The sequence below is a fragment of the Emydura macquarii genome, unplaced genomic scaffold (genome assembly GCF_026122565.2).
Source record: "Emydura macquarii macquarii isolate MOO-44397 ecotype Brisbane River unplaced genomic scaffold, CSIRO-AGI_Emac_v2 contig_2205, whole genome shotgun sequence".
Lineage (NCBI taxonomy): Eukaryota > Metazoa > Chordata > Testudines > Chelidae > Emydura > Emydura macquarii.
This window is the reverse complement of record NW_027132342.1, coordinates 25571737-25599528: the sequence shown is the minus strand read 5'-3', so window position 1 is coordinate 25599528 and position 27792 is coordinate 25571737. Positions and strand designations below refer to the sequence as shown.

At 39.8% G+C, this 27792-nt stretch overlaps 1 protein-coding gene and 1 non-coding gene across 2 annotated transcripts; one reads left to right on the top strand and one right to left on the bottom strand.

Moving 5' to 3' along the window:
• Window positions 1–13: 13 nt before the first annotated feature.
• Window positions 14–25337, bottom strand: LTA4H (leukotriene A4 hydrolase). The gene is made up of 19 exons (XM_067559774.1): window positions 25158–25337; window positions 21519–21649; window positions 19286–19406; window positions 17627–17695; window positions 15327–15431; window positions 11176–11228; window positions 10259–10331; window positions 9791–9931; window positions 9550–9573; window positions 8024–8094; window positions 7800–7911; window positions 5788–5932; window positions 5597–5700; window positions 5110–5180; window positions 3867–3921; window positions 2820–2915; window positions 2156–2238; window positions 900–1004; window positions 14–569 (listed from the first exon to the last, which is right to left on the bottom strand). The coding sequence occupies exons 1-19, from the start codon at window positions 25311–25313 to the stop codon at window positions 437–439; spliced, it is 1848 nt and encodes a 615-aa protein (XP_067415875.1). The 5' UTR covers window positions 25314–25337; the 3' UTR covers window positions 14–436.
• A 285-nt stretch (window positions 25338–25622) lies between these two features.
• On the top strand, window positions 25623–25694 carry TRNAD-GUC (transfer RNA aspartic acid (anticodon GUC)). Its single transcript has one exon. It is a non-coding gene; the product is annotated as a tRNA-Asp (tRNA).
• Window positions 25695–27792: the final 2098 nt, after the last annotated feature.

Genomic DNA, 27792 nt, shown 5'->3' with positions numbered 1-27792 from the left:
AAATCAGACAAGGTGAGTTTTATTAAAAAGATTTATTTTTTTCCCAAATATTAAAGATTTATGACTTCAACAGTGTACTGCTGTGTGAAAGCTTGTACTAAAAACAGATGACTTGATTTCATCCACAATTTGTAAAAATCACACACGACTGACAAACACAAACTGGATCTCAGAAAAAGCTCTCATTTCTTTTAGGTACTTTATAACTTGTTTGTACTACAGCCATTCATTTATCTCCCAAAGAGTTAGCAGTTTTGCAAAGTTTCATTCGCGGTACAAGACTCAAGTTTTTAACTTAATCTTGAAGATCCATTTAAGCCAAATTACTACCACAGTAATAGAACACAAAATCAAACAGGTAATCAAGCATGCATGATAGCAGAATTTGCAGAGTTACAGTTCTGTTTTAGTAATTTGCCATAACTTTTTAAAGAGATTATGCAGTCTGTCCTTGATCCACTTTCAAGTCTTTGCCCACCAGCATTGCAGCCACTGGGTGCATGCGCGCTTTGTGCTGCAAAAACGTGCTGACAGCTTGATCACGAGACTTCTCAAAGTTGTAGAGCTCCCTGCAAGAAATTCCACAGTATAAGAAAGATTATCCTTTACATAATGGCTTTCCACTCTATAAACGAAGATCCCTTGGTTTTTATGTTAAAAAAAATGACACAATATAAGAACTTCAATTCATCCTTCAAATATAGATATATTCATGTTCAAAGTTCTGGAAGCTCTACAGTAAGTCACTTACTTTAGCAGGATGCAGAGTTGATATTTTTTCTAAGAACTCTGCTCTAGTTCAAACAGGAATTAATTCAAAGGAGTTCTATGGCCTGTGTTGTACAGGAGTGTCCACAATAAAAGGAAGTGCATTTGTAAGTTCTGGAGGTGATTCTTACCTAAACAAGGGACGAGTAAACTTCAATCTGCCTTGTTCTGTAGCCATTTTTAGAGCCAGAGGAATGGCTTCTTCCCACTTGGCTTGGATGCAGAGACGTAACCATCTGAAAAATGTAATTAAACATGCATTTCTCCTCCAACTCTGCTGCCCCTTTTTGTTTATAGCAGTTTTCAATTTATAATCTCCCAGCACTAATATGCAATATGGTGTTCTGTAACTATCATATGAATGATGAGGTCATGTTACCATACATGCAACATGACATTCAGACACTAAATACTTTAAGTTCATTATGAAGTTGAACTGGGTTTCCCCGTACTGACTTGTGCAATTATTTCTCTTATGATGATGTATTTATTTGTATTATGATAATGCCCAAAAGCACCAATAAGGTCCTGTAGTGCAGGGTGCTGTATATTTGGGGGAAGTCACTACATAAGACTAAGTGGCTGCATGCACAAGCTCATTATTTTGTTATAAATATAAAAATTAAGCACAAGTAATAGAACTCAATATCCTTATCTGAACTGGAAACTACATGCTAAACAATATAGGTTTTGTCAACGGTAAGTAGCAAAGGATTACAGTACACTGAGATAAGACACGAAATCCCGAGTGAGCTGCCCAGCTACAGCTCTGCACACGCATCAGGGGGAGGTGGAGAAGAGAGCGCCGCTCTCACTTGGCAATTCTTCCCCTCCCCCGCATTTAACCATTTAAACATTCCATTTTTTGAATGTTTAAATGGATTCTTAAACAAATTTTTACATCCCTACTGCCAATAATAAATATGCTTTTAGAGTTCCAACAACATAATTGGGGATACAGACATATTTTATATTTATCTCATCTCATTTATCTTATATTTATTTTATATTTGTTTACTTTAAAGAGCAAGAACCCTGGGAGGGAAGCCACATTTAAAACTGAAGTGGACAAAGTATTAGGACCTTTAGTACAGGAAACAATCATATTGGCAGGGGAACAGACTAGATCACCTAATAAGTGTTATTGCTAATTTGATTCTCAGACTGAAATACATTTTCCCATTTCATCACTAGCTAGTATGTAGGAACACTGTACATGTAAAAATTACATTTACCAGAAGTTATTACTATTTCAGTAATTAATAACTAAATCCGTAATGTGCATCCTATTGTGTTTTAGTAGAATAAAACGTCTCGGACTGTGTATAAGGTAGCATTTTCCCTTATCAAACAATTTTCATAAAGCAATCTCCATACTATTACTAACCTGAATCTTATTTCAGAATTGTTTACAGCATTGAAGTTATAAACTTCCTGCATTCGCTTTACATGTGACACTGGAAGTGGTGCCTAAAAAAAGTTGCAAAGTTAGAAGAATGAGTAACAGGTTTACTTCATCTCATGTTCTTTGAGAGGAGGCAAAACCTAGAAAGAAGCCTTTCCCTACAAGGGAGAGAATTTTAACAAAAATAATCTAACATACTGATAATCGCTTGCACATTCACTCCCTTTGCTCAATTCCATCTAATTAAGGAAGGGGCAAGGGACAATATGGTAGTTACTAAGTCTGTGAAACTTTAGTACAGATCCAGTACCACTGCAGCACTCCAAACCAAGAGTCCCACTTTGGTTACAATTTTATTCAACGCTTAGTCACACAATACACAAAAGCTAAATTCAAACAAGCCCAATCACTTCTCAAATTTTGTTTATGCTTCCTTGACTGAAAATCTCCTAATGTTGCTCATCAGGTGAAGACTCAAGAAAAAACAGGTGTGGGAGATCATAGCGGCTGTCCCAAAGAACAGCTAACAATTTCAAGTTGATGAATAAGTGTAAGGCAACATATATGTGCTCCTTGGTTTTACAAAATACATTTGTGCCTTTGCTTGCATTCTTAGGAGGTCAAACTACTCTTAACTCACACTTACCTCCAGCAACAACAGTGCCAGGAACTCAATCAACTGATGGGATGACAAATCCTTTAGATCCGCTGAACTGAATGAGCCCAAATCACTTTCTTTGGCCTAATCAAACAAAGATAGCAAATTATAAACTGTTGCTTTTTCCAGCAAAGATGACATCTGTCTTCTCTTGGTTTTGGACACCTATATTTAATTTCAAGCCACTTTATGTAAAAATACTGCTTTTAGAGTTTGTTATGAGGTTACATAAAACACAAACCAGAAAGGGGAAGTCCATGGGGCTTGTTGAGAAATTTTTTGTTTTTACCATTTTGTTTCCCATTAAAGATGAGATAAAGTGCAAGGTAAGTTAAAGAGATTCTCATTAAAAAAGTCTAACAAAGTTTAGTACAATTGTAATGTGTACTTTTTCATTACAAGAATCTTTGGCAAGAGGAGAATTAGGTTGAAGTAAAAGAACTGTAGGGCCAAAACACACAAAATAGGATGCTGCACAGGATCTGTTACTCATTTTGTGCACTTTTTGACAAACTAAAAGCAAGTTACTATGAGCAATCAATGATTTGTTGTAATTTGCTTTACTCAGTTTTACCAAGGAATACATACTGCCTGCTTTATAAAGAAGAAGCAGTGGTGTTAGCATGATGATATAATCAGTAATGGAGACTTACTTCCACATCTGTGACTACCAAAAACAAGTTTTGAAATTGCAATCTGAAGGCATAGGACTAACTATGCCCAAGTGGACTATGCACAAGTGGATTCTCAATTTGCACATCGTCTGTGTGCACTAGTTAGCTAGCTGTGTATGTACTTAGTTTACAAGTACAATGCAGTTTCTTGTTTCAAGAAGTTGCAGCACCTCTACAGACCCCTTTTGAAAGCTTAGCCTATGAAATAATGCAAAAATTCATGGCAGCATTTCCCTCACCAGACACATACTTTCTTTGGGAAGCGAGGAGGACATAAGCCCTTTTCTCATTATACAGATCTAACAACTAGTTTGTCATAATTGAAAAAATCTGTAAGACCTCTGCAGAATTAACAACTCACTTTGATCCATCTTTGGCTCAAGGCAACACAAGTATTTGATAGTGTCATATCATACCTGATAAAGATGAAAAACAAAGGATTACATTTTAGAAATGTGAATAACTCCATGTACATTTGACAGGCATTGTAGCAAAGGCTGTGTAAAGTGGCAAGAAGGCGTACAATTAGGCTTGGAAGGATTAGATTTTTTTTTTTTTTTAAATCAGTAAGTGTCGGTAAACAGATTTCACCATACACGCACAAACTGATGGAAATACGTTTCCATCGGTAACTGAAATTTACAGATAAGCAAAGTAAGCAAAATGGATTTCAGAAATTAGTCAAAGCCTAGTGATTTAGGTTTTTTAATTAGACTTATTAGAAATGGACTAGCTAATGAATAGTAAAACCAGGTATGATTTAAGGATATTTTCTTCGTATATTTTGACATATGATGTTGACAATTTGCATTTAACAGTTTATAAGGCTTTAATATTTTGAATCTCAATGTCTATCACTAAATAATTGCCTGATCCCCACCATTAGTTCCCACAACTATGAAAATAAAAACTGAGAAAAATTGAAAAAATGTTTACAACTCAATTTTCCACAGCTGTGAAAATTTAAAAAAGGTAGAAATCTAAAAATAGTATCTTTTGAAATTATAAAAAAATAAAAATTTAATTCTGCCAAGCCTATCTATAATGTAGATGTGCACATCCCATCGCAATGCAGTTTGTGGAAAATCTGCTACAATAACAGTCAGCACAGAAATGCATTTCCATGCTCTCCTTTTTCACGGTAACTCCACTCTTCATGGTATTTGTGACTCCTGTTGTGAATATTGCTATTGCCCATCTGATAGTCCCATACACCACAGACCCCAGTTGGATCAATATATTTTAGTCAGCTTCAGTATGTAAACACATTTACAAGTTGTACATACGGCAGCTGGTTGGAAAGCAGGATTTTTTTTTCTTTTGTAGATTACCACTGGGGGAGTCACCCTTTGAAATTTTTGCATTTTCTGTGGCAATTTAAAAAAAAAAAATTTTCCCCCACCATTTCTCATTTTGAAAAAGTATCAGACTCAATCTCTCCCCCCCCCCCCCCACAGATTAAAAAGACTTCAAACAAAATCTTGTTTTCCAGAAAAAAATGGAAATTTTCTGACCAGCTCTAGTACAGGTTTTTCAAATAGTTAATTGATGTTTGGGAATAAAATATTTTGGGGGAGAAAGACAAGGGAAGAGAGCAGACTTACTTTGGTTTTACTGGTGGCATGCCAGGGGTGTGCATCCATGCTTTCCAGTCAACTTTGTTGAGAACATCCACCTACAAACAATACAGATACTTACTCAGTTTACCATCTAATATTTAGAGTAAAAAATTTGCAATTTGAAAGTTAGTTTAAATCTTCAGTTTTGGTTTGTTATACCATCTTGATTAAAAATGATGATTCCTATGTAGTTTACTTTTGAATAACTGTATTTTGAACACATGCACCGTAAGCCAAATCTATGTTTGTAAGATTTTGTACTACCATCTTTACATATTCTCTATATAGAATGAGGGTGAAGAGGTATATAAGCCATTAGACAGCTCTTTTTAAAAAGGTAGTAAGTTTAAATCAACCTGTTTTACTCTGACCATATGGAGCACCTTCAGTGTCCTGAACTATGCCACAAGTAGAATATATTCTGCCAGTTCCACACAATTGTATGATCTGTTAGCCTGAAGCATCATCTAACCTTATCCTTGAAGTAGGAATACAAGAACTGCTTCCAATCCTCAGTCACAGCACTCTTATAGGCAAACTGCTGAATATAAGCCTTCAAGAAGCCAATGAAGACATCTAAGTTTAAAAAAGTGTTTAATTAACAAAACCAGTGTTTGAAAGCAAAACAAAAATCCAATTTAAAATAGAGCTGTTAATGCTCACCTGGTCCTCCAAGAAGCTGTTCAAGGTGGAAAAGCAATGCAAAGCCTTTCTCATATGGAACAGAAGAATATGCAACATCAGGGTTTACTTCATTCAGATTAGGAATCAGGTTAGTGAAGGGATTTGTGTCTCCAAGTGTATTTATCTGTAACAATATTATACACAAATACTCAGGAAGGCTCCACAATTAGTACTAATTTGCAGCCATTTTATACACTTATCTTCCATCAAACACCAAGATTACCATGCTTTGGCGCACGTGGTTCTAGCTCATCCACCTTGCAAAAGTTCCAGAATTAATACAGACTACTCACCCAACTTTTCATTTTAGGGCTACTCTATGCTATACTGGCAAAGCCCCCTAGTGAAGACTCAGCTTATAACCGTTAAAAAAAAAAAAAAAAGTCTTTTTGCCAGTACAGTTAAACCACCTCTCTGAACATCATAAGCTAAACTGGCTGCATCCACACGAAAGATTTTGCCCGCATATCTGTGTTAGTGAGGGGTGTGATATTATTACTCAACTGACATGGCTATGCTAGCTTTTTGATCACACTCCCATGTTTTGTTTGTTCCCATTATTGCCTATATTAAAGGATGAGTTGCCATGGCAACAGCCTCTTTCCCCATACTGGAATCACAGATGCAGCTTTCTCACTCCTTCAAACAAAACAAAACAAAAAAAAACAAGTTACCACTGGCAGGATAAACAACAAAACTATTAATCCTAAAGGGGTGAGATTTCTCTTGGGATGCTCTGAGGAAAGGGAAAAAATAGACAATTTAAAAAATGTTAAGCCAGAGACAAAGTCTTTGAAAAGCACTACCAAGACTGCTTAAATGAATTAGCACTGCTATGAGTGCTACAGCAAGTCACATGCATTGCAATAGAAGCTTCAGCCCTTTTGTACCATGACCTGACTCTCATGTGGACAGGGTTTTGTGGGAAATTCCACATTTTCAGCTGAATCATGCTACCTCTTCACTACACTACCAAGAAATTGAGACATGAGACCATTTCTCCCACAAAATTCCTTTTAACATAGGAAAAGATGCACTGAGATGGGGGTCAAGACTCCATGAGTTCTAGTCTCAGCTCTACTGATTGCTTCTATTTCTATGCAAGTCACAGCCCTTTTCACTGAGCAAGGCCTCACATCCAACCCCAGAGAGGTCAAGAACTTCCGTCCTCAATATTTTACAAATAAGTTAACATAGGTTGCACAATGCAACATTCAGCAAAGCTCAGAATAGAATCCAGGTCTTTAATACAGAAGAGACAGATGACTCTGCTCAACCACACTCCTTGCAGATTGGTTGTCTGAAGTGTGCTTAGCTACCCCATTGGTCTAGTTAGTGTGTAGCAAACTCTCTAGGAAAAGATAGGAACTGAATATCAAGATTCCCTATCTTCAACACTCAGTTGTGGTGCATTGTGGAACACCTGGGCTTTGTTGTATATTTCAGTTATTTCTCAGACATTTCAATTGCTTGTATCAGACATTGGAATGTCTGAAGATGGAGAAGGATAGCCTTGGCTATGGCTAGCCCAGGAAAGCAACTTTTAGCTACTCACTGGTATGCTAATTGCTTTGAAGGGTTTTTAAAGTGTATAATATTGCAATATTCCCTGTACATTAAAGGTTCACTGTTATTCACTAGGTGTTGCAATATTCAGGAATTGTCTGGGATGGAATTCAGCCTTTCAGGGGATCCTGTGATCATTAGAAGACCTCTGAGACTTTGGATCTTTAACTGACTTAGGCACTTTTGAAAATGTTACTGGTAGATTACAGATGATGGTGTCATGTTTATATTGTACAATATACCTTGATAGGTCCAGAAAAACTCCTGACAGAGCACAGGTACCCAACTACCCATGTGAAGATTTTAAGGAACATCACCGTTCTCATTTTCTGTTGTGTATTTCAGTGAAACATCATGAAAACGTGATTTGTATGAGTTATGTTTACATATGCAGATACAAGGAACTTCCACCAAAACTAGTTTACCGTATTTTGCAATTCTCTCCAACCTCCCAAAGCATGGAACTGTCTGAATTGTTCACCAAACAGCCGTCCACCAATCCTGCGTTCCAAGTAAACAGTGTGTCCCTCATTTAGCCTAGAGAATTATCAAGAACATTAACTCCCATCAGATAGCAAAACATTTCCTCAAACCTTTTATACAGTAGGTAAGAGCCAATTTTTCTTAATGCACTCAGTATTACACCTACCAAAAATGCTCCCACGTTTGGTTTGTCACCAAGTTTCCTGTCCAGCTATGCGAGATTTCATGAGCAATAACCTAAAAAAATAATGCATGTCAGAAGTAGTAGATTACCCAAGAGAATATACTATCAAATCTCAAGAGGGTGGAGAGGCATGTGGCAAAGGGAGGAGAGGCAACAGCAGGAAACATAATGGGCTAACAATTATATTTTCAAAGCTGATTTATAGTAGGGTTCAGTAAGCCTCTGGATACTGGCTATTGGATTCACTAAGATGTGACAATATCCCACAGTTCACACCCGGTGAAAAAGTAGTTTTCAAATTGTGGTCTGTGAACAACAGAGCCTTCATTGGTTAATAGCATGGATCTGTGCCGACTCTTCTTGTTTCCAGTAAATCACATTAAAAGATTGCTACAACACCTTAAATGCTTTCCTGATATTACTTTTCCAGGTAAGCAACTGCTGTAGTGCAAGGACATAACATTTCATTACAAATGATTCATATGATTCATGTGATCATGAATAGGATGTGGAAGCATACGAGACACTAAAAATGTGGTTCACACTGAAAATTTTTAGAACTCCTGCTATAAGGCATTATAGTACTTATGTTCATTTTAGGGACTATATTCCTCTACTACAAATATTTAATAATTAGATGAAGTGACATCCAGACGCCTCTCTCCAGATAAACATTAAATACGACCTAGGACAAGCAATGAAGTACAATTTCCACTTTTAAAAAATTATGTACAGCTTGCTGAAACCAGTTTTAGTGGCTAGATACGAGAGGAACAGGTGACCAATAAATACCATGGACATAGGACCCTGAAGAATTCCATTGTTTTCACCAGGATCAATTTAATTACAGTTTTTAACATGGCTTTACCAGTGGCTAAGCTATTCCTAATTAAAAGAGTCTATGTAGGATTATTTAGAACTAAAAACTTCTTCTAAACTAAAAACCCTTTAACATTCTTGTGATCTGTAGCACTCAATTCCTACACTGGGTCAGAGACAGAAGCTTTCAACTTTGTTGCCTCATATCTGATTTAACAATATCATTAGGAGCCTACATGTTAGTGATATGGTCCAGAATGAGGACCAACTGAGAACAGTGACTGGGAGTTCAGTATAGTAGTAATGTAGATTTCTCATAAGAAATAGTGTTATGATTGTGAACTTTCAAAGGCCTTAAATAATGGTTGAGTTGTATAGTTTAAAGGGTAATTTCATTTGTGAATATAGTTAAATGAGCAGGAGATTCCTTCTATAAGATGATATTATTCTGCAAAAAATGATGGGGACAAGAAGAGGTTTCCCTGCACCTGAAATTTTTGCCATACTGCTTGGAATTAATTGAACTGACCTACTGTGTGTTTTTCCATTTTGTAACTAATTAACAGAAAATAAGTAGGATGTCTAAATTAAGATTGAAGATTTAGAAAGCATATCTTCACTGCTCTGAATGATTTAAGTTAAAGTTACACAGTACTTGGTTTGAAGATCTGAATACAGTTTATACTTACACTTGATAGTGATCTGTCACCTGCCTAGAATAGACAAACAATCAAATTACTTTGTTGGTTCAAGTGAAACTCTGAATTCATGCACTACACACAACTGTTTCATATCAGTTCTCTGGCTCTGCCAAAAGGATTTTATGGTTCTTTAAGGAATATAATCCGGAGTTCTATACACACCTGGACAGATTTTGGAATAGATTCTGATGGAAAGCTAAAGAATAAAGTACATAAGTTTCACACTTACCAATAAAGTAGGAGTCACAAAAGTAAGGCAGGGGTTCTCCATACCACCATAAGGAAAAGAGGGAGGCAAGACTAGCAAGTCATACTGTCCCCACACATAAGGCCCCGCCAGATCTTCTGCTATTTTCAACATGGCTTCAGTCTGAAACAAGAATTCACATTGATTTTTAATGGAACTTACAAGTACCAAGCAGGTAATACAGGTTATAAATATGATATTAACAATCCACATACATCTCTCAGACATGTTAAAAAGCTCCACATGCAGACCAATGGAAAAATTGTGCCTTATCACTTGTGTGACAAGTTCAGCAGTTACTTGATATCCTTTAGAAAAAGAGACTACCACTTTCATTGGTGGCAGAGAGGAGAATGGAAAAAATTAAAATGAGAGCAATTGTAGTATTGGCTGTTTATTTTTAATACTATGTAATGTGAGTGAATAATTAGCAAAGTCTTTGTAACTAACCTCTGCAAATTCATATGCAGATTTATCCACCATCTCCTTCTCAGCCCACACCAGTGTTCTTGGACCAATCTGCCTGTAGAAGTAGAGGTTTCAGTTAGACACTGAACTTGAATGGAACTTCTATGGGAAGCCAGTGCAGAGTGGAGGATGGGTTTAATATATCCACAGAAGCCCATATTACAGAGGAGAGGCTCTGGAGAAATCCCCGCCACCCCCATGCCACTGCCATTCTATGTGTTTGAATGAGGATTGGAGAGAAGACAGAAGGAATGCCTAATCTAATTTTAGACACACCTCTTTGCTTATAGACTTAATTTTCTAGTCCTCCACAAAAGGACAGATAGGAAAGAGCTACAAGTACAGTTTTCATAGCAACACAAGCAATGATTTTTTTCACTGACTATCTAGACAGGGGATATATTGAAGTTCATGCTTTTTAAAATATTGTAGAGTGTTAATACGAAATCATCATCATTCTGGGCCAGACAAACATATGTCTGTTCAAATGAGTGATGGAGTTGAAGCTAGTATTTTATGCTTTATGAAGAAGAAAGGCTCATCTGGTAGTGTGTGAATAGTTTCTAGATCATTGTCTGGACTAAAAGATTGCGAAGAAAAGAATAAAGACTCAGTGGCTGAATCTCATTCCATTTCTTTCCCTTACAGTGAGAGTGGGCTCAGTAACGTTTTCTCTTGTGTTGTGGCTAGATACTCCTGGATGTGAGCATTATAACTGAAGATTTAAAGAATAGCGGATGCACTCAGCAGTGTTAAGGATTGGGAATACACACACACTGGAATGCTATATGAAGGAGCATGTTGACACTGTTCCACTGACCAAGAGTTTGTTTTTTTTTAAATTAAGATCAAGAGTTCATTATGTGGACATTATGCCAATGTGTACCATACTCACTCACCTGCTTTCCAAAGCCCCAACCACTAACGCAATCAAGTAGCAGGGTATTGGAACCTAAAGGAAGATATTAAAATCATCTATTTAAAATCCTAGTTGTAATATAAGAACCATCACCCACCGAGTTAATCAAAGGAAAAAATTATGTAAGCATACTTGTACATTCACTTTCTTCACAACCTTCTGCCTTGCATAAGCCCCCAGGACCTTGTTTTTCTTCTGCCTGATGTGGGGTAGCAGATACATCAGCCAGAAGAAGCAGAACTCACACAACCTACCAGCTCAAGCCTCAGAGCTCTCACTTTCCCACATATCTTCAAGTGACTCTTCTCAATGGCCCCAGGACTGCAGATCCCACTTCTGGTTTACACGGCAAAATATTTCTATTCATAGTACTCAAAAGCCACCCTGGGCACCTGTTTGGACAAGAGGCAATTGTGCCCCAAACTCAAACAATAATGATGGATTTGCAACAGACCTACTTGCAGACTACTTAATCTTTAAACCCAACCCAAAAAGTAGATCAAGTGTGGCGTTTGCCATGACTATAGCAAGACCCTTGCTGGAGCCTGTTGGCCCTACCAGAATGAAAACAATACTGATCAACTATGCAAGCTGAGCCAGTAACTATCTGCACCCCTGGTCTTGGTGGCTATGAAATCCTGCACCAATTCTAAGGATTAGTGATCCATGAAGATGTTAGCCTCTGTGCACTATCAGTCCTCTTCACTACTGAGGCAAAGCATTTCCTTAGCTCATGCAAGAGCTTTCTGGTCAGCAGGGTTATCGATCCACTTAGTTCCAACATAAGCCTATCTTCAGAGTTACACAAGACATGTGCACCACGCTCAGTATTTTGTTATTATATGCAATATTAGTGGCTTCAATAATAAATCATAGGCAGCTGAAGCTTATCACAACTTTGCATTTAACAGTATAAGCCACAAACTAGAACCTTTGTATTAAAAAACGCAACCTCCAAAGAGTTAACTGAAGTTGAAAACAATAGGTAGGGCCATACCAAATTCATGGCTGTGAAAAACGCATCATGGACTGTGAAGCTGATCTCCCCCATGAAATCTGGTCTTTTGGGTCCTTTTACCCTATCCTTCAGAGTTTGGTGGCTGGGGAGTGGCAGCTACTGGTCACGCACCCAGCTCTGAAGGCAGTGCTGCCTCCAGCAGCAGCACAGAAGTAAGGGTGCCACCTTAAAACTACTGCCACCATACCCAGTCACTTTTACTTCTGCACTACTGCAGGCAGGGACACTTCCTTCAGAGCTGGGCACCCGGCCAGCGGCCACAGCTCTCCAGCTGCCCAGCTCTGAAGGCAGTACTGACACCAGCAGCAGCGCTGAAGTAAGGGTGGCCTGGTACGGTGCCGCCACCCTTCTGTGCTGCCTTCAGAGCTGGGTGCCTGGACAGCAGCCACTGCTCTGAAGACCGTGCAGAAGTAAGGGGGGAGGGGGCCATACCATGACCTCCCTACAATAGCTTTGCAACCATCTTTTTGATCGGGACCTCAAACGCTGAGTCTTAAGGGCTTTACATGTTTATATTTTGCCATTTTAAAATACATATTCATGGTTTGTTACAATGCCATGAAATTTAAGCTTTAAAATTTGAAACCATGAAATTCAAGATTTGTAAAATGCTATGACTGCAAAAATTACAAAAACTGATTGTGAATTTGGTAGGGTCCTAGCAATAGAATTGCAAGTAAGCATCTGAATCCAAGGTTATACCAAACACTTTTTTCCTGCCTTGACTCCCCTCCTTTACTCACTACCACAGGCAACTGAGGAATCTAAACCCTCACAGCCAGTCTCTTCCATATTACTCCTGAGGGAATCCTGCACCACTGCGCATGTGCAGAATTCATGTCCCCCAGCAGATTTTTTTTTTCCTCCACAGAAAATAAGTTCTGCTGGGGTGGCAGAGCAGTTACACCTTTTGTCACCAGGGACTGCTGCTACAGCGACTCAGGTCCAGAACAGACAGTTGCAGAAAGGGAGGGGGCAGAGGCTGCATTCTCACAGCACTCTATCTGTGTGACTAGGTGAGGAGGCATGGCATATGAGGGGTATGGACAGAGCAGGGCTGCTGGGGGGTCAGAGACTGGGGAGGGGACACAGGAGCAAGTGGAGTGACAGCTTTGAGTTGGGCTGAATGGGAGAGGAAATGCAGGGTCACAAGGGGAAGGGTGGAAGAGGATGCAGGGCCACATCGGGATGGGAGAGATGTGTCTGACTGAATGGGGTAAGGCAGGGTCTTCATGGGGGGAGGCTCCCCAACACCCTAACAATCCATTTCCCTCTTCCTCCCCCACAAAAAACTGTTCTATACTTCTCCCACCTAAACCAACAACCCTCTAGGTTTGCTCCCAGGCTCCTTCCCAGCAATTACTTCCCTCTCCCTCAGCTTCTCCATTACCCCTGACTCCCCCAAGCCTTCGCACTGCTTCTGAGGAGTGCAGGAAGTAAGTTTCTGTATTGTAGTTTAAATGAATTATTACTCAAAGTTCTGTATTAATATGCCTAGTAAGGAATCTATTTGTCAAAAAAACGTTTCTTGAATCTTTTTTGTTGTCTGTATTGTTACAGATATACTTGCTGATAAGTATTTTGAAATAAATTACCAAAATAATTGAAATGGGTGTGATTATACGGTGTTATTTTGACAACACAAATATGTAGAATTTTAAAATATTGTGCACAGATTTTTTTGGCGCAGAACTCTCCCAGGAGTAGCACATATAAAAGCTCAGGCCTTCACAGTTCAGGTACAGCAGTGTTGTCACTTTGAAAACTATACTGAAGTAGCTGAGAAGACAGGACAGTTGTTGAAACAGAGTATCAGAAAAAGGACCACAAGAGACACCTACACATTTCCCACCATACCATGTGGCTCTTATCCTCAGAAGAAGGAAGAGTCAACAGTCTCATTTCAGATTCCAGCACTGAACAGCCTTCTAGCCTCCCCTTTCTTCCTTTAGATCTTTCCCAGGACGTTCCTCCATTTCCAGACTAACCCCTCCAAAAAGATGTAAACTCCTTCCCTGACTTTAGGCTTGACAAATCCCCTGCCTCGCCTCTTCCACATTCATACCCAGAGGCATTGTCTCTGAAACCGAATACACACTATTCAATATTGACAAATAACCAAATCTTTTTTTGCAGTCTGACTACACATTTGCATTACATCAAGTTAGTTACATGCTAGGACACTTTACTGCTATAACCTGCTGTAACAATTCATTTTTAAGTGCCATTGTTTCATTGCAACGTAGCAGTTTAAGGCTATACCAGATAACCAGGTAGCCCTGGACATGTGTGTTTGTTCTGCATATTGTATCTTGTACAGTAAAGCAACACTAGAGAGATCAGTTTGCACAATAGCTTCCTAAAACAACAGCACTTAAACAGGAAGGGGATTTAAGAATATAGAAGATAACCACAGAACCATGTTTAATTTCTGTACTTGGGATCAAAATAAACTGCCGTAATTCTTGTTCCTTTTCTTAAGGAAAAACCTCACATCATGTAGTGATTGTGTTCTTTACTTGTTATCAAACTAATTATAATTGTCATTAAATAAAAAAAAGATTTGTGGCTCTACAGTTACTTATTAAAAGGATCACGCTACCACATGATTTTGGGGATTGTTTTGTACATGTTTACTGCAAAAGACTCAATAACAGATGCTTAAATCCATTTACTTGTGTTCTAACAGGTCATTAAACTGCAGGTTGGTAAGTCACCAATGCTTTAAAGTTTCAGATCTCAGTGGATAACAGAACATGAACCTTCTTTAGAGAGGCTGCTGCTCATTGCACCTCTTATCCTCTTGGCCAAGGAGAAGCAAGTGCTATGGAAAAAATGTAGACAGGTTTGGCAAACCTACCGATTAGAGCCAATGGTCAACCACACCACACTACAATTTGCTTTATGGAAGTTGTTGCTTTTTAAAAAACTAAAAACAATCTATTATTGTTCATATGCATAGTAAAGTCTCCATGAGTCTAAATATTATAAACAGCACATACACAAGTCTGTGCTTGTCTATGTTTTATTCACACAATACCTAAAATTAATACAAATCTCTGCCTGGCTTCATAGAATTTCCTAGTTTTTGTTTACAAGACCCTGGGTCTTACCTTTTGACTGAAACGATATATCTTCCTATTACAATCTTCTGGGTCAGGCATCTCTCCGTCACGACTGGCACTCATGAGAGCCACCAGTTCTTTAGGAACAGATACCTAAATAATGAGAAAGGAAATATCCAATTATGAAGGAGTCTAAATCAGCATAATTAATATCATATCAGTCATCTATGTTAACCATTAGCTGCCCTCAAACATTATACCACATGCTGGGAGATGCTACAGCAAGTAGCCCCCCCACCGCATTTCGGTTATGTTAATGTTTTAAGTTTAATCTCTTTCCACTTCATCTCTACCATTCAGAATCTTAGGTGAAGTAGAAATAGACAATTTCTCCCCCCTCTAAAAAACAGACAACGCTTAGTCAGCCAGAAGGGTTGCATTAGATTGATGCATGATTCTTTACCCTTTTTAGATTCCCAACTCACTGTCTCAATAAACTCCCAGCTTTTACTGGCTCAAAAAGAAGGAGGGGGGGGGGGAGGAAGGGAAACAAAAACACACCAGCACACCAAGGTCATTTGTTCCAATGTTGGATTTTTTTTTAAAAGGATTAATCAATTATTTAAGGGAGAATTAACTGAAAATTTTACCCCTCCATAAGACTAGTAAAGAGTAGTTTCAAGTCTCTACTCCATGCCAATTTTTGTGGTTTTACAATCAGATTTTCCTGATTTGAATAGTCTCCCTTTCATGTGTGAAAATAAATACACATTAACAGAGGGAAATGACTGAATATTCAGGAGAAAATTACAAAACTATACACAGAGTGCTGTCTAATGCACAAGTAAACAAGTTGAAACAAATAGGTGAAAATATTTTTATTTCTCAACTGTTCAGTTATGGTAACCTTTGTCGTTACTTAAAAATAGATTTTTCACACAAATGTGATTTTAAGTTGACTGCACCTTTAAATATTCCTGTATTTTGAAACATTTTCAATTTAAAATGGTTACTCAGCAATCAGTCTGTACCATAGGTTCAGCCTCAACAAACCTTCCTTATTGCATGGGTTTTGTAAGGCTTTGAAGACCTCATAATTGTGTTTATTTTAAAAAGTGCTTACTACCTCTTCATTCCTTTTTGAGAGTTTGACAAGTCATTGAGGCATTTTATACTGATTCAATACTTTTTGGGACTGATTCTCTATTACCATCTCTCATCCAAAATATTCAGGACCGTATTCATCATAAAAGAGCTGTGGATTTTTGTATATCTGGCTTCCATACAATGGTGAATGGCCCAACCTGCTCAGCCAGGCCACAGAACTCTTCCCTTCCCATATCGTTCTGCTGTCTACCTAACTCAAGAGACTTATGTAAAACCAAAAGGAAGTTTATCTAGAAAGGGTAAACTAAGCTTCAAGATGGAATGCTTTGTGTACAAGTGCCAGATTAGTGCTCTTTTAGCAAACAAAACTACTGTTTAGAAAAAGATCATCAGGAAACCTGAATGACCACCTTACTCAGTAACCTTTCAGAATATCCCTCAAACATATATATAATTCTGCTTCACCTTTATCAGGCCACCTTTACTACGGAGTTAATTTATTAGTCTCTTCAGGAGTAAGCAGGCTTATGACAGGTTTCTGTGTATGAACAAAATAGTTTCCATATACACAGTTCTCCAGATGGTCTGAGAGCAGATAGCCCATTTTCAACATCTCACATAAAATGAAATCTCTGCTGCTGCTGCAGCAGCAGCAACCTTCCCTCCCCCACCAACCCAACTTCAGGTAAAATGAGGTCTGATCCGTGGTCTTGGAAGCCTGTCCTCCCAGTGCAGCCTCAACTGATCACTTTGCATCCTAACCAGGGCCCCCACTGATCCGAACAACATGGTCTACTTTTCATATGAGGAAGGTTCAGCACAGAGCTGCTTGTGACTCATGAGGAACATCCCTTTTCCTTATAAGTTAGAAAAATGCCTTAAGGGAGAAAGGCAGTTCTGAGTTATAATAAGGTAAATCTCCATTCTGTTGTTTCATAATGGGCCATTTTCTGCAGTCTCTGCTGTGCTTGTCCAATATACCTACAGACTGAATTCTCATGCTATTTCCACATCTCTTACTAGAGGCTGATTAGAGTGTAAAGCTTTTAATTGACTAGCTATTTTAATTGCAGGGTGGAGTGAAAATTTACATTAGTAAGTCACTATTCAGCAGTGAAATCTGAATGCTCCAATAAACGCCTTGCAATGCAGTCTTGTTCACAGAAAAGCCTGTCAGCTAGATGAGACTTCCCCATTCTAGCTGTGCTCTTTATTCAGATATGCATGATGTGTGCATCTACCTCTGAATAGTAGGTAAGTTTCACAGAAGGTGTATCCTGGCAAGGAAGGATGGCTCTGCAATGTATGGCCTGAAAAAAAAAAAAAAAAAAATTACGGATATTTCTTTATGCAGCTTTTGTAATAAATCACACAAACATATGGTGTACTGTGACAGAAGAGTATGAATCAGATAGAAAGGCAATGTAATATCATCTGCAAGATTGCAATGTTGTATATCAGACAGCCCAGTTCCCTGGCCTCAAGACCAGATCTGTTCCTTTCCCACACAGAAAAGGAAACTGGTCTAACAAATGTTTCTATGTATAGGGCAGCTTTCACTGCAACTGCAGAAGCATTATGTGATGTGGGAAGATACACTAGGAAAGGAGCATGTTTTGAACTACACATGTGCAATATTAATGCATCATCAGCATTACAGAAATACTCAATGAGAAAGAAGGGAAGCACAATTACTTACAGTCATAAAATTTAAGGCCAGAAGGGATCACCAGATCATCTGCTCTGACCTCCAGCACAACCACTCCCCATACATTAAACCCAATAACCGAAATTAGAACAAAATATTACAGCCCACTGATCACTCAACTATTCTGTGCCACAGACAGAGTGTACAAGTAACCGAGGTGCACCTGTATCCAATGCCTGCAGAATGGCAAGGGAAATGATTAATTGAGATATACCCAGATAATCCTGGTAAGTTACCCACACCCACATGCTGCAGAGGAAGGTGAAAAAAAACCATGGTCACTGCCAATCTGATCCAGGGGAAACTCCTTCCCAACCCCACATATGACAATCAGTTAGACTCTAAGTATGTGAGCAAGAACCATCCATTAAACCACCCAAGAAAGAATATGCTCAGTGCCACCTCAGAGCTCATTTGAGATTTTTTTAAAATTAAATCGTGGATCTTGCAGATTTATGGACAAGGTTCAAAGCCAAAATAAAACAAGGTTTTGTAAACTGTTTTGGGATGCAGGGTTTTGTGCAATATTTTTATTATCCATGGGCCAAATTCTACCATGAGTTCTGCAGGGTGGTTCTTAGATACGTCTCTCAATATCACCATCCTGCTGTAAACATGTGCACATCTGTCATTCTAGTTTTCAGTTAAATCTATCCCTCCGGACTACAGCTCCCGGTATAAGAGATGGTTTGACTCCTCTCCTCTGCCCCACAAAAAATATTTTTAGCACACTTTTCATTGTTTACATTCTTTGGTTGTACTGTGTTTAACTGTAACAGTAACCCATTCTTCCTATTTTTCGGTGGCCTATGCTAGTTTTCACAACTGAAGACTTGCTAAAAGTCATAACACTATGGGTAAAAAAAGTTAACTGCCATATGTACCGATTGCAAGAACTGAATTATGAAAGCAGTTTGGGGAAATTATAGTATGTTTGCAATTAAGTTTTATGACCTCATCACACATAATGACCTCATTTGTATAGTGTTTTACCCTTGACAATAATTAAAAATTGTGGACTGCTGTACCTTCACTTACGACCCTTAAGTTATCAAATGTTGTCTAGGAACAAGTACTCAGAGCCTATTCTGAATAAAGCTACAATTTATTTGTGCTTTCCCTTCTGTCCCCCTTTTTAAACTATGAAGAATTAAGATATATAGACAATATCTAATAAAAAAGTCCTCCTAACCTGACATTGGCTGAAGAGAAATGGATGTTTCTTCCCAGAAGTCTGTTCTGGAGTAAGCCACTGAAGAGCTGAAGATTTTGGAGAGGTTTCAAAAGAAGTTTCCACAATCACATCTTGTCCCCTGCACAAATTAAAAACAGCTAAGCAATTCTGACATGCCATGTGTGTCAGAGAGGTGAATTGTAAGGAAAAGCCTTTTAGAAGATACTGTAACACTGAGTTTTGCAGCACTGTCTCAGAAGAAGTGAAGATATCAAAAAGTTATGTAATGAAGCCACTTTCTGTTTGTGATTAGGATACAAATATACCAACAACTAGCCATTATGTTTCAAAAGTTAATATCCTCTCAGGAGAAGTTCTCTTTCATCCTCTACTAATGAGAAATCTCTCTTCTCCCCAACACAAAAAGAGAAAGAATCAGAAATTGGATTTTTCTGCAAAAAGCCTAACAAAGGTTTCTACAACTGTTCAATGGCCTACCATCAAAAGCTACTTACCATTTCAGTATGGAAACACAACAGTGAGCCAAGCAGAAGTTAATAAAGCCTGGTAGGTATACACATATATTCAAGTAGTACCTACCCTAAAAAATGGGCTTTGTGCACTTTGGAATGAAAAATATTGTATGCCCCTACTGGAATTAGATCATGAACAATCCTATTTAATTAATGCCATTAAAGAGAAAATATGATCTGCTCCAATTTTATTCAGAACTCATGATTAAACAGTTTATAGTCAATGAAAGGCAAAGGGCAGTGGATAAGGACAAATGCGGATATGCTAACGAGAGATATAAGACAAAGGACAATTTATACGTGGCGGTTTAAAAAAAAATCACTGCTCTTAGTGGTATATTTAAGAACTTGATCATTAACCCCATTCTGTGAATGTTCCTAGATTCACAAATGTAAACCTCTCTTTAGAATCAATCATAATCATAAATGAAAATGAATAGTATTTAAACTCAGAGAAGTTGAAGAAACTAGTCACACATTTTAGATAGATCAGCCAAGTAGTTTGCAGTGGTATTAAAACACACACAGACTATTATTTAATAACCTAAACATTAATTTGAATCATTATATTGTCCTTATGCTTTCAACTAACTGCTTGAGTTTATAGCTGTAGCTCATTCTTCCTCATCGCTGTTTTGTTACACCCCCTCTCCCAAACATGCACTTGTTGGGTTGCATCTAAAACCAATTTCTTTTTATAGGTGCTGTAAAGTGCACAGTTGGGGTGGGACTGAGGCTTGTTTTTCCTATACCAGTCTAGTCCCAAGCTACCAGCCTTCCAACAAGAGCCAGAGGAGACTTTCTTCAAAAGTACTGTTTATGATTAGTTAGAGGAGTCACTGCTGTGTGACTCTCCTTTATCTCCCTTTTTACCCACACAAAAAAAGATGAGACCATTTCTTCCACAATCTTCCCAGTACATGCTGACTCAGAGACTGAGAGGTGATTATCATGATCCCAACTTGTGTTTCCAAAAGTAGGGGCCAATTTCGATGACCTAAGACAGACAACTTCAGCCACCAGTCTAATTCAAACAAGGGAAGTTTAATATACAAAAAACAACTTTCATCTTGGGTAAACGACCCCGCAAATATGGTAAACTCTCAGTTGTTATAGACATTGTAACAATTGTTTGGCAGTGGCTTATTGACTTAACATTTTAAAGAAGCTTGCTGAAAATTAATTCATTCTCAATTGAGCAGCCAAAACCTAAGTTCAGATTCTTAGGGTTTTGCATTTCCACAGCTGTAATGAGTGAGCTGAACTCCCATTCTTTGTACATGCATATTCCCGACTACAATGGCAATTTGGGGTTTGCCAGGAACGCAGCATGAGGCCCCTATAATGAGGGGGAATACAAGGAATGCAACTGTCTACATCACTTTAGGCATTAGTGATGCTGACAGAAGATCTTCAGCAATCCCCCTTCTTAACAAGCCCACAGCAGAAACACACAGAACTCAGGGCTAGAATATAGGACTTTGGAATGAAAAGTGTTTTCACTTGTTCTTACCTATAAAAAAACTAGAACAATTCTGAGCAGAAGCAAACTTGCACAAACAGCTGGAGTACAAATGTGATCACTTACAGGAAGTGCTAGAAGGTTTGTGAAATACTTGGCACTTTTTCAGCAAATAGCTCAGACTGCCACTTTTGCAGATTATACCTAGTAGGTCTGTATAATACAAAGAGAGGAGTATGCAAATGGATATGCATACCTTCTCAGTTCAAAAGGAAGAGTGATTTCCAATGGTGTCCCTTTGAAACTGTGTCCTTCTCCAAGAGCAAATGTTGCCTCCTGTCCATTAACTGTCACTTTATATATTTGAAGGTCCTTTGTATCCAAAACCTGTAACCAAACAAACGTTATGTGCTACAAAATACCTAAGTAACACTTTAAACTCAAATAAAATATATCTTTGAAGAACTCAAAGCTGCCCTAGAAAGTGTGTCTGCCTAATTAATTAGTTCAAACATCTAGTAACTATGTTAAATCTAGAGTAGAAAAGATTTGTTGAAGTCAACAGCACAGTTTCCTAGCTCTACATTTAACACTATTCCTACTTTTTCAATGCATTACTTTAATTTCACCTTATCCCATACTGAGAGACTATGGGTACCTCTACACTGAATAGACATTGCAGTGTAAACATACCCATTGGGAGGTCCCAGAGCCCAGGCTCCGGTCTGAGCCCATATATTACACCATAATTTTACAACCCCCACAGCTCAAAACTGGGCCAGTCGCAGGTGTTTTATTGTAGTGCAGACATACCCTAAGATGTCACAGGAACAGTTGTCTCTAAATATATTTAGCACATTTCATCTAGAACTCCCAAAGAACTTCACAATCATCAACTAAGGGTGTGTCTACACAGGGAAATTCACACACTACCTTGATATGAATTAGAGAAGAACAGCATTTCCTAATTAAGTCCCTGTGTGAACACTTATTCCAGAATAAAAATGCTTTATTCTAAATTAGCTTAATCCTCATCTGGATTAAGCTAATTTGGAACAAAACATATCAGATCCACAGTAAAGACACTTGTGACTCTGACCTATATTATTGAATAGACTGCTACAAATCAGCAGTTTTGTACAACATGCATCACATTTTGCTTTTTGTTACCAATAGGATTTTCCAAAAATTGAAATCTAATCACTAGAGGGGTTATTTATTTTAAAATACATTTTTGTGCTGATAGGCCAAACCTGAATAGGTGTTTGCTTTCTATTTATATTAGAACTGAGCAGGAAGTTAGTTTGCACAATTAAAATGTTCCTTTTTTAGGCAACTGTACTTTTTTTAAGGCTATTATCACTGGTATTATTTGCACCAGAATCATCATTTTAATGAGAAACTTGAAATTATGTTTTTCTTTTTTGCTACCAGCATGAAAAAAAATCAATTTAGTGTGTAACCAGTGATAAGTGGGAAACTTCCCTGGCAAGTGGTGGCAGTGTCATCTACGTCATCAATTTCTGTTGATAACTTTTAAATGAAAGCTTTTTCTAGCCTTTTCATTGAAAAGAGCCTTCCTAATGTGAATCTATACACTGCTGAATCTCCAGACAAGCCACTCTAGTGTCTATTACTGCTCATAGATTTCCCAAGGAACAGCAAAGTAAAGCTGACCAGGCTTGTAAACGTAAGAAGACTGAACAGCAAAAGAGGCAAGCATTGAAACCATCTGCAGGGGAAGTCAGCTTGAAGAGCAGAGACTAGGTAGGGAGTATAGTGAAGACACCCATCTCTAGTCACTAAAGGGAGCAGCCCAGAGACTAAGGGTACGTCTATATTGACAGCAGCAAAGTCGCTGCTGTCAGATCGATCTTTCTGGATCAACTGAGCAGTCAGTGTAGACCCACTCAATTGATCTGGAAGTCGACGCAGTAAATCCACCCCCTCAAGTGGCATAGCGCTGCATCGACAGGAACGTGGTTCCCATTGGCGCAGTGCAATGAAGGCAGTGCGCAGAAGGGAAGCACAGCAGTAGACTGTGTAGCTTGTGTAACTCCTGTCGACTGCCACCGAATTTCCTGGTAAGTGTAGACCAGGGCTAAGAAACAGAGTAACAAAACACACACCACAATAAGGAGGCTCAGGGTGTCATCTGTAAATTTTATACACATACTCTCCACTCCCATATCCAAATCATTAATGAAAATATTTTCATTATAAGCAGTATTTTCTTATATAAGAAAATAACTAAATATTAATGCAAATATTGACTAGTACCAGATGCAGGACTGACCCCTGCAGAACTCCTGGTGGCGTGTATCCAGTGTTTGACAGTAAATCAATAATTTTAACTATGGTCTGTCAACCAGTTGTGCATGCACACTGTAGTAGTTTTATCTAGAGCACACTTCCTAAGTTTGCTTATGAGAATGCCATGTGGGACTGTCTCAAAAGCCTTACTAAAATCAAGGGTCACATCTACTGCTTCCCCTCCAGCATCCAGACCAGTAACCCCAAAGAAGAAAATTAGATTGGTTTGATATGATTTGTTTTTGACAAATCCATGCTGGATATTCCTATTATCCTCTGGGTGCTTACAAATTGAAGATTTAATATTTTGTTCCAGTATCTTTCCAGGTATCAAAGTTAGGTGACTAATCTATAAATCCCTGAATCCTTTCTTCCTCCTTTTAAAGACAGGTTCTATATTTACCCTTTTAAAGCCCTCTGGAACTTCACCAGTCCTCAAGGAGTTCTCAAAGATCATTGCTAACAGTTCTGAGATTGCTTCAGCTAGTTCCTTAAGTAGCCTAGGATGAATTGCATCAGCCCCTGCCAACTTAAATACATCTAACTTATCTAAAGAGTCTATAACCTGTTCTTTCCCTATTGTGGCTTGCATTTCTTCCCCCTGTTAATATGAATTGTGTCAAGTATCTGGTCACTATTAACCTTTTTTAGTGAAGGCCTAAATGTAATAGGCATTAAGCAGCTCAGCCATCTTGAGGTCTTCAGCTCACCTTCCCTGGTAAGTAGACCTATACTTTCCTTTATCTTTCTCTTAATTTACGTAATGGCAGTGTTTGAAATAAGTGCATACCAGGGCTGTTATGGGATGCTAGTCAAGAGACACGAACCTAGGAGTGTGATGCTTACATCGTGTAGAACATGCACCAAAAACGTCTCTGGCCGCACATTCACTGGGAGTCTCACACCGGCGCCTAGAGCCCAGCCCATCCCGTGTTGACCTCTCAGCTAGAGATAGCGTATCAGCCCCGCCGGCCCAAAGTACAGCGCTGATCGCTCGCTGGGAAGCCGGGCGCGGCTGGTACTCACACACACACACACACAGAGCCGTGCGCCAGGGCCAGCGCTCCATGCGGCGGCAGGACACCATGAGGCAGACCAGGGCCGACAGGGGACGGGGCATCGGCCGTGGCCGCAGAGCTGGCCCCCTCGTGGGGGGGGGGATGCGCTGGCCCCCCTGGCATCCATCACACCCGCAGACCAGCCCCACAGGGCGGGGGGAGAGCTAACCCCCCCTCAGCTGGGTGGCGAGGGTTGATCACCCCCAACTCCCTGGGGCAAGGGGGGAGCTTGTTGACCCCCCCGCCCCACCCGGCTCTCAGCCCCGCGGTGTCAAGGAGGGTTGGATCCCGCCCGGCTCTCAGGACCGCTGGGGGGGGCGGGGGTCTTGACCCAGCCGCTCCAGCCAACGCTGTTTTCGACGCCTCCCGCTGCGGGATGCCCCTGACTCCGTAGCCGCCTGAGGGGCGGGGCCCCGCGCCCAGCCCGGCCCATGCGATGAGAGGCGCCCGCCCCGCCCCGCATTCCCGGGGAGCCCCGAGTCGACCCAGCGCCAGGCAGGGCCCCCCGCCGCCCGGGCCGTTACCAGGCAGCGCAGCCCGTCCCGCTCGGCCCGCACGGTGAGGCCCGCGGTGCCCCGCAGCGCGCGGCTCCCGAAGTCCACGCGGCAGCGCAGGTAGAGGTGCTGCTGCGTGAAGTGGCCGGCGGGGGAGGCGAAGGAGCTGACGTCCCGCTCCGCCATGGCTCGGGGTCGAACTCGAGCTCGCTCTGGGGGTGGCAGCGAGCGGCCGCCCAGCGCCGGCTGATATACGGCCAGGGGAGGGGCCGCGCCAGGGGGTGTGGCCGCGCAAGGCCCCCTGGGAATGGTAGTTCCGCACTCGTGGACAAGGGGCTGAGAAACGGCCCGACGGGCCAACGATGCCCATGGTGCATTGCGAAAAACCGCACGCACGGTGGAGGCTGAAACAGCGGCTGGGACTGGAGAACTCCGCCCAAGAAGGCAGAGTCAAAAAACACTTGGGGGCTAGACGCACAGCTGGTATCACGCAGTTCCTCGTTAGTATAGTGGTAAGTATCCCCGCCTGTCACGCGGGAGACCGGGGTTCGATTCCCCGACGGGGAGGCGCAGAAGTTTTTTTCTTCTTTCCCTGGCGCCGGTGGCCCATTAGCTGATAGCGGCCGGTTCCCCGACTGGGCAGCACAGAGAGATAGTAGGTCGTGAAAACAAAGCCACCTCCACAGCTGGCAGGGGCCGAAGCTTTGAAGCTGATGGGGAGCAGGCTTCTTGCAGCGCTGTGGCTTTGGCAGCCCCCTCGCCCATGAATCCAGAGACCAGGGGCGAAGCAAACAACCGGGCATTGACCGGTGCTTGGCGCTGTACATCGAACTACGGCAGTATTCCCGTTATAGGCTCGCTTCCCTGTTTAGTGTCAAATCTAAGCCCCTGCTTCACATGCAACGTTCACCTTTAAAGCTGAAATTCTGCATTCTTTGCTGTATGCTCAAAAGTGGATTTTTAGTTTAAAGTTTGTCCTTCTTACTTCAAACCATTCTTGCCCTTCCCTCCCATACCTCAGGAAGGCTGAATTTAGAATCCTCTAACCTGATCTATCAATAGCAGTAAATGCCTGAATACAGATTTTTTTTAAATATAACAAAAGATTGAAAGTGTGGGGTTAACCATGCACAGATAAAAAGGTCATTAAAACAGCTGCCTGCTTGAGGATTGATAGAGTTGGGAGATGTGCACAGGTAGCTAATTTTGCAGCTGCAGGAATTTAAGAAACTCAGCTGCTGAACTGGAGGTACATATGGGAAAAATGTTTTAATATCTGAATAACAAACAGCAGAATAGGATTTATTTAAACCTTCCAGAAAAATGCACCTGTAAACCAGGATGGAAAATTTCAGCCCAAAAGGAATCTTTGAGGCAGTTATGAGCAACTGAGAAAAGGAGATTTCACTTTGAACTCAACCTTAATTATTTAAGATCAAATTTAAATTATATAGACTGTTACCCAAAGTCATAATAATACAAACATATTGACTGAATTCTGAAGGAACTTGTGGGATAACTAATCTGGATTCTAACCTCCTTCCAGGCGAGGATGTCCAACTACATATTTATACTTACCAAGCCACTTTCTGTTTACAACACAGAACTTATCTAGAATCTAGGAAGGTTGTATCTGAGAGGCATTTATTGGTAGAAGGTGTAAATTAGGCTCAGTATAGACCTGACGTGAATCATGATGTGCCATGCTAAATTTGCATTCAGTACCCTGACAACAGACTTCTCCTGGGACAAGTCCTTAGTATACAACACCTTTGAAAGATAGGTGACCAGTAGAGTTGGTCAGGAATTTTTTTACAAGTAATTTTTCATTGAAAAATGCTGATTAGTCAAAAATCAAAACTGTTCACAAAACCAGGTCAGCTGGACAAATTTCCCAAATAAAAAAGTGTTGAGAAAAAAGTTTAAATAGTTGAAATGTTTTGTTATTTTCAAAACAAAAGATTTCAGTTACCTGCATCAAAATGGCTGTTTGTTTAGAAATGTTAAGCTAAAGAAACTGAAAAAAAGTTAAAAGATCAAAATTGAAACAAAATGTTTCAGTTGACCCAGTTATTTTTAGTTTGTGAATATTTTCAAGATTAATATTTTGTCCCATTCAAATTTGGGGGGAAATTCAAACTGTCACATATTAGTGGAATGGAAAGACAGTTTCCCAATCACCTTTTCTGACCAAAGACGTACATGAGACCAGTAGTTGGATGGATTTTGGGGGAGCTCACAAGTGACAGGGGTAGGAAGAGGCTAGTCAGTATTATACTTAAGAGTGAATTGCACAACAGTTTTCATTCTAGCCCCATTTTCATTCACTTGTTTTCTGAAACTGTTTTTGGGTTGAATTTTTCCATGCTTTGTTTCTATTTGAAGAATTATTTTTATGAATTTGAGCAAAAATAGTTCAACAATTTTAAGCACGAGAATATAAAAAAGATTCCCCCATAAGATGTAAGTAACCTTTCTAGAAAGAGATATGTGAAGTAGGCTAATATATTACCTTAACTTTATATCTCCTTACTCTCCACCTCATTCAAACTGATGGAAAGAATACTGCTCTCCAGAATGGCTAGTACTATCGAACAAGCTCTACTTAAAGGGCAGGCAGGGTTTCATCCAAACAGGAGCTGCTGTGACCAGGTAGCTGCCTTGT